The sequence below is a fragment of the Candoia aspera genome, chromosome 2 (genome assembly GCF_035149785.1).
Source record: "Candoia aspera isolate rCanAsp1 chromosome 2, rCanAsp1.hap2, whole genome shotgun sequence".
NCBI classification, from domain to species: Eukaryota; Metazoa; Chordata; class Lepidosauria; order Squamata; family Boidae; genus Candoia; species Candoia aspera.
Window position 1 is genome coordinate 192,898,822 of NC_086154.1, and position 7,707 is coordinate 192,906,528.

The following is a 7,707-nucleotide window of genomic DNA, read 5'->3' on the forward strand; positions in this document are numbered from 1 at the left end:
GCTTGGGCCGAGTGACAGGACACAAAAGTGTTTCACCTCCTTTGATCTGGACACGTATTCCACGTATTGCTACAAGTCTGGCCGGGCCCAGAACCGCGGCCAGGAACATCCTCTCAGCCTTTGCTATCAACACTTCTCTTCCAGCACGTAAATGAGGGCGGGGCTTCGATCGCAAGGGTGTGGCCGCGTCTTAATTCTTTTTCGGCTCCCTGCGATGCTCCTGCGGGCAGGTCCCTTTTCCTGTTCTTCTTTCCAGTCTAAAAATCAAATTTAGTGCAGCGTTCGTGCCTGTCTAGCTGGTTATCTTTATTTAATTTTGCATTTCTGAGCTACGAAGCCCTGTATCAGCGGCTAGCCTATTGAGCTGCATATAAGCGTCATCGGCTTTTCCAAACTCTTTTCTTTTTCTTGGTGCCCCAATCGTCGCTGCACCCAAGAGCAGACTCTATGAAACGCATCTCAGTAAGGGATGGTGTTACAAAGAGATGGGTGTACTGTACAACTGAGCTTCGTTTTTTAGGAAGGGCGTGTAGAAAAATGCAGTTTTATCATCCGGGCCATCATCCAGCCGGCGTTGGAGCATCCAGATCCTGGCAGCAGAACTTCGGACAACCAGTAGATGGCAGCAAAGAATTAGAGGGTTCTCGCTTTGCTGCTGTCTAGTGGCCAGGCGGAGTTTTGCAGCCCTGATCTGAGCCTCTTTACCTAAACTGACTCTCCCAAGGGGTGCACGTTATAGCTACCAACCCAATACGGGCGATCTTCCGCAGAAGTTAGTTTGTTGCTGCTATTTAAAAAGTGAATCCTGTAGCACGGGGTCCTTCCCTGCCCTGGAACTTTCCCTCCCTTCCCCGTGACTCCCACACCTGCTTTAAATGCCTTCGCTGTTTAAACGCAAGTACAAACTCCGGGCAATCTGTTCGTCGGCCGCGCTGGGAAAATTGTGCCCGGAAGTCTCTTGCTTCCTGGGCCAACTGCCCGAGTTTCTGACTGAGAGAAGCCTCCCGAGAAGCCGAAAGGGTAAGATACGGCAAAGTTTGGGTTAAGGAGAGGCCGAGAACGGAGAGGGCCGACTGCCGGTTGGGAAAAATGGTCTCCCTTCGCTATTTGTGCACGATTGGGGCTTTACGGAGCAATGGTATATACGCAGTGGCTGTGACTGTGGGAATCAGTCCCCGAATGACGATTTTCAGATATATTGGACTACAGCTCCCATCATTCTCGGACAGAACCTTGAGAAGGCTGGGATACTCGAGACGCTACGGCTGGGCGGCACGTGCGTCGCCCCAGTGAATTTGGGAAGTTTGACTCGGGGTGCGTGAACTGCAACACGTAGGTTGGTTCTCTCAACGAGGACGCGAAGCCGCCCTCTTAGCAGTTGTGGTTTGTAAATGATGGGTTTATGATTTAGCATGCGTAAACTAGGAGTACCAGAACTGGGCTGCAGATACCTCAGCCACCAGTAAGGTAGCAGAACCAAGTTTATAGTTTTCAGTACCTTTTTGACTCCCTCGTATGGCCTGGATTTTTTGCAGCCCAGATCTGGTAGCCCTAATACGAATTCAGCCCGAGTTACAGCCACAGCAAAACTATCCATCCACGTTATCTTGTTTCTTCAGGTTGTCTGATAGCATTATTAGGTGTAAAGGATTTGGGATATTGTTAATTATGGTTGCAATTCATTCTCTTAGATCAAAATGGGATTCATCTTTTCAAAGTCTGTCAGCGAAAACCTAAAGAATCAGCAGGAGTTTATGCTCATGAATTCTCGGCTTCAGGTTGGTTTTTGTACTATAGAACTTTGCAGCAATGTAAGGATTTCAGAAATATTGTATGGCCCTGTTCTTACATTTAGAAAAAAATTGAGAATGTTTTTTTTAGACATTAGGCCAAGCCTTTTTAAAATACAATAATTGAAAAATAAAAGATAAAATAAGGTGCCCACTTCACCGCATTTTGACAGGGGGAGATCGTTATATTTTATTTGCTAATAAAACTAACAAATTAACAGCTACTAGGATACACTTGTGAGACCTTTTTAACAACTGAATCCTATGTGTCAGTTCAGAAGTAGATCTCATTGAGTTCAGTTATTTTTTATTTAATAGATTCACACTATATTCTATTTAGAGGTCAATTACTGATTTCATTGAAACTGTGTTCAGATAAGAAGATACAGGACTGCATTCTAACTTTTGTTACCAATGTGTAACAACGCTACATGAGGACATCATTTTGTGCAGCTTTCCAGCTAAAATATAAATCATGTCTCTGTCAAACAAAGAGACAAAGGAAAGATCCTGAGCTTCAGTCCTCTTTTGCATGAGAATGAACTGCACAGATAGAAGTGCATGGGTTGTGTGAGTGAGTGATAGGGTTAATTGGTCATCACTGGTACTGACCAGTTCTGCAGATACTTCTGCAAATATTTTTTTAAGAAATGTTGCAGTTGCCAATTCATACAGCTCTTTCTGGATCTTGATATGCTAGTTACCATTAAATGAAATCTTTCAGACTAGATCTCCCTTTGTTAAGATTCTTTATCACCTGATAGCTTGGCATGTATGGGTGACATGCCACACTGATAAAATTGGATTCTGTCAGTATTTGGATTCCAATGTCTGCATGCAGCTCTTTGAGATGACCTATAATTCCTCCAGTAATGCTAGAATGTTTGTCTGCCTTTCAGGGATCCCATATTACAACCAACACTACTTTTGGTCCTTTACTCTTATTATAGCATTTTCAGGAAGCTCTCAAGCATGGGTCTACAACACTGTTTCTCAACCTTGGCAACTTTAAGAGGGGTAGACGTCAACTCCCAGAATTCCCTATGGCTGTTTACATACTCAATTCCTACTTCAGCCCAGGACTGCCAAGCTTGTTCCAAGTATTGTTTTCATCCACAAGACTTGAATACAGAACTGTCTCTGTTCATTGGTCAGCACTTTAAAGCAGAATGGAGCAGAGCAACTCTGGCGCTCTTAAAATGTCTATCCTTTCGTCCAGTGTTAAAGAAGAATGATACCAGCGCACTTTCTTATTGTAAACCATCTTCCTGAATATGTGTGTTGCTACCTCTTGGCCTGCAGATTCTTTAAGATTCTGAGGCGATAAGATCAGACCAGGATGAAATGCCAAAAAGGATTTTATTGAATAAATATTAAGAGAGTTGCTGAGAAGGCAGGCCATACTGACCTGCCGTGTAGAGAGAAACCCTCCTCCAAAGACATGGTAGCAGATACACCTCTGGAGTTGGTAGTTGTGTAGCAGCTTTTCTTCCCAGCACTTCATGCCTGTACTGTGGTCAAACTGGCTGGGGGTAGGGGTGCCACCTTTTTATAATTTTCTTGAGTCAGGGAGTATAAACAGTAACACCTGGAAATGGCTAGGTAGCACATCTTATCAGGGACTTGGTCACTATTTCAGAGAGTGGACCCTCTGAGGCGTATTTTTAAGTACCGCAGGCTCCCTTGCTCTTTCCTAGCACCTGGGGACACTCTGATGCCACCTCTGGTCAATAACTTGGGAACTTAGATAATTTACCTTCTGCCAAAGACATGTTTCCACTGTCAACCCTTGGGGATGGTCTAATTCCATCTCTGGCCAGTAACTTGAGAACCTAGATAAGTGGACCTTCGTGAATATTTTTAGAGGGAAAATTGTTTCTTGGGTGTGGCCACTGCTGTTCCTCCTTTCAGGAGGTGTTAGATTAGGGAACTTGTGTTGTCCTCTTTATCTTAATTGTTACAAGGAGGAATGCAGGTAAAAGGTTGAGAGTGATATATAATGCAGTGATAGTCTGCAAAGCTTGCTAAGCAACCTTTTACACATACATTGCCTCAGCTGCCAAATAACCCCTTCTTCACAGGTATTCCTTATATTTGCAAAGGAAACAGGTGTTTACACCTCTGTACCATTGGTTGCATTTCTCTCTTAAGCTGAGCATAAAAGCAGTGATGCAGTAACTGGATCATTTGTATTAATTTTAAATCCTGTGCCAGAATTATGTATCTTCCATAGCAACATGTGATAGTTAAGTGTCATATGCTGCTAAGAGACTGCGTCAGTGGAGATGCTCAAAAGCAGTTCAATATATTGGGGTGGTTTAGTACTTGTGTCCTTCCTGGTTGAAATCCAGCTTGCTCCAGTATGAGTTGTTCTCAACTATGGGTGAACATTGGTTCAGAATTACACATTCGTAAGCCCTATGTGAGTAGCATAGTAGGTAGACTGGTTGAAAGCTATTTTGCTAATCATCTTTGCCTCATCTTGACAAACAGGAGTCGCCATAATATTGAGACCTTGAACAAGTCTCCTGTCTTTTTTGTCAGAAGCTAATGGGAAAGCCCCATCTTTTCTAATTTAGCCAAAGCAAGTAGAACAAATATTTATGCAGGAATTGGAACAAGTGCATGATGTTTTATAATTCATCAACTATTTTAAAATATTCTCCTTTATCCCCAAATTATTATGAAAATATGTAGCAGTTATATAGAAGCTGAAGACAGTTACTCTGTAGGAATGTTATTGAAATGAATAAGTAAAATCTTTTTCTTTTTTACATTCAGCTAGAAAGGCAACTTCTGATGCAAAATCAAATGCGTGAGAGGCAGATGGCCTTGCAGATTGCTTGGACACGGGAGTTTTTCAAGTATTTTGGATCATTTTATGGACTTGCAACTGTGGGTCTAACAATTGGGTATGCAATTCTTTTGCGGGGGGGCTTTGAATCAATGTTTACTCCTGGATTAGCCCCTGCAGTTTTCTTGGCAAGGTTCTTCAGAAGTGTTTTGCCATTGCCTCCTTCCTAGGGCTGAGTGTGTGTGACTGGCCTAAGGTCACCCAGCTGGCTTTGCACCTAAGGCAGGACTGGAACTCACGGTCTCCCGGTTTCTAGCCTGGTGCCTTAACCAGTACACCAAACTGGCTGTCTGATACATTAAAACAATGCTTCCTGATGGGTTTAACTACTTCCACTTGCTTTTTAATTGCATTTGTTAGATTTATATCCCACCTTTCCTTCAGGGGCTGAAGGCAGTATACATAGCACTCCATCCTTCATTTTTGCCCCTTTAAGATAGTTTGGTCTGAGTGACTGTGGTCCAGATTCATCTAGTGAACTTCTATAGCTCAGGATGGACTTGAAGCTGACTCTCCATTCGTTGGCCTACACCTTAACCACTATAGCACACTGGTGTATCAAGCAATATGTGCTTCATAGCTTGCTTGCATAGAGTAAACCAATGGAATGGGAGTACTGCATTTTCTAATCAAGAAATATTTTGCATTTTGGTGTGGAAAACAATCTTAGAACAAATTGAAGCATTTATCAGAATTATCTTCAGTTAAGATGGCCAGAAACAAATTTACAATAAATGAGTAATAATGTCACATTGTTGTGCTATAAACTGTTCAGCTGAAAAAGCCCTTACAGCAACTAATTAATCAAACGTAGGATCCACAGTCCTTTCCTCAACATTTCAGCATAATTGTTAGCAAAATGACATTGCTAGGACATAAAAAAATAGAATGTGTGTGAGATTTGTTTAGCCATATTATTTGCATATTATCCCAAGTGAGGCTATAAACTAAAAACTATAGAGTTTCATTGCCACAAAATGTGTTTAATTCCAGCAAATGCTTATATTAAGAAATCGTAATATATGGTGTTTAAACTGTTTTATTTTATCTGAACATTGATTATATTAGTTTTTTTTAATACAGAGCAATTAAAAATAAGAAACCTCAACTCTTTCTTCCAATTGTTCCTTTGAGTTTCATACTTGCCTACCAGTATGATATGGGGTATGGAACATTACTACAAAGAATGACACGTAAGTACCATATACTCCTTACCCAAAGTCAGTATCAATGATTATCTCTGCTCTTATAAAACAGATGCAATACATACACAAATCCATCTTTTTCTTCAGGTGAAGCTGAGACCATAATCGACACAGAATATGCTGTGCTAGAAATGCCAAAAGGACCCCTCACTTTTGAAGGTCTTGAAAAAGCCAGACGAGCACAAAGCAAAATTTTTATTGAGAAATAAAGTATATGCATTTATAATCACGTTGCTGACTTAAACTCTGACACAAGCGTGGCATGCAGAGCCTTTTCCAAAACATGAAAAGTTCATTTTGTCCAGCAGGAAAGGAATGTAAGGGGGCTACAGCCAGATCCTCGTTTTCCATTCCAAAAAAGAGAGAGGCATATTTTTAACCATTTCAATTAAGGGTATGAACAGGCAGTTTCTATGGATAGATCATTGAAGCAAATTGTTTACAGTACCCTAACCAAATAAGGTGAAACTTTTTAAAAAGTATTGTCTGTATGTCACCTGCTTTATTAAATAAAATGATTTAATACAATACAAATCCTATTGATTTTTATTATTTTTAAACTACTATTGTTTTTGTTCATTTTATTATTTCATCCTTTTCTGTAGGCTGACTTGGATACCCTTTGTAGGGAATTAGCTAGTTATAATTGGAATAGATCATAAAATGCATAGTAATGCCAGAGAAAGGAACAGAGTAAAGACATGTTACTAAAAAGAAACCATTTCAACTTACCTGTATGGTGCTTGTGCACATGGGAGTACTCCAAGTATTTTCAAAGAAGGGTGCAGCCAGTCTTTTATAAAACTGATGCTTAAGTTTTCCTTATGCTTTCCAGGGTACAGGACAATCAGTAATTAAGAAAAAGAACGTAATGGCCTGAGAGCAACTCTCCTGACCCTGTGGGTTGCTTTGGAACACAGATATTTTCATCTGAAGGATCTTTTTGCATCAGTGCATTGCTCTCCTAAGAAAGAAGAACTTCAGGTTCATTGAACATTAGCTATTCTGATCCATAAATATGCAGACTCTGTTTACTTCCAGTAGTAGACTGGAAGGTTATCTGAGGTGTCTTTGCTTCTATGGGTACCAACTCTTTTTTCCAGTTTTCATTCTTTGTTGTAGGCCACCAGGATTCACCAGTAGACTTGGGTGCTTGGAACAAAGGTGCACCAATTGTATTGTCAGTGACAGCAGGCCTGGTGATGTGGGGGAGATTACCATTTTGTCTGATATTGTATTGTCTGATCCTGAGGATATAATACGTACCATGCCCCTCTCTGTGAATCTTTAGGGTACAAAGTAATGTTTTACAGTGGTGCATTGACATGTATCTCTCTCACTTGGGTCTAGCTAGAAGATAGGACCTGAATGTTAAATTCCGCACAGTGATAATTTGTTCATTTTGTTCCTAGATATAATATTCTAATTCAAATAATGTTTCCTATTATATTGGATTTCTAATAAGCAAATATAATTATTTGGATTTTTTTTCCCCGTAACTTATCCCTCATACAGCATTTGCTGAGCTGTGGTAAACCATTAATACATATTAGCTACCCAAATGAAATAAGTCACTGGATGAAGTTTCTATGAATGCTGAGTACATACAGTACTGCAAGTTATCCTAAATGCACATTATTCATCCGTTTACATAATTGAACTACACTGCCTGATAACATGCCATGAAACGAAACTAATATCCAACCATGAAATACTGCTTTATCTATGCCAAACTATCCACTTAGTTGTCTGCTATAATTGCACTGAGTAAATGAAAAGTAAAAACAGATACCCCCAGTTGGTTCACATTACTGGTAATCATTTTCAAGTAAATAACAGCATCCAATTAATGTTCATT

The 7,707-nt window shown here is 40.4% G+C and overlaps 1 protein-coding gene across 1 annotated transcript; it reads left to right on the forward strand.

The window, feature by feature from the left end:
- Positions 1-870: 870 nt before the first annotated feature.
- On the forward strand, positions 871-6,383 carry PLGRKT (plasminogen receptor with a C-terminal lysine). The gene is made up of 5 exons (XM_063295074.1): positions 871-1,020; positions 1,692-1,778; positions 4,572-4,702; positions 5,728-5,837; positions 5,937-6,383. Exons 2-5 carry the CDS (start codon positions 1,698-1,700, stop codon positions 6,056-6,058), a joined length of 444 nt encoding a protein of 147 aa, XP_063151144.1. The 5' UTR covers positions 871-1,020; positions 1,692-1,697; the 3' UTR covers positions 6,059-6,383.
- The last annotated feature ends 1,324 nt before the right edge of the window (positions 6,384-7,707 follow it).

Bases quoted from the DNA above. Each gene is read 5' to 3' on its own strand.
- PLGRKT (XM_063295074.1), top strand. From the start codon at position 1,698: ATGGGATTCATCTTTTCAAAGTCTGTCAGCGAAAACCTAAAGAATCAG. The intron at 1,779-4,571 runs GTTGGTTTTTGT...TTTTACATTCAG, and splicing joins TCATGAATTCTCGGCTTCAG to CTAGAAAGGCAACTTCTGAT. The intron at 4,703-5,727 runs GTATGCAATTCT...TTTTTAATACAG, and splicing joins ACTGTGGGTCTAACAATTGG to AGCAATTAAAAATAAGAAAC.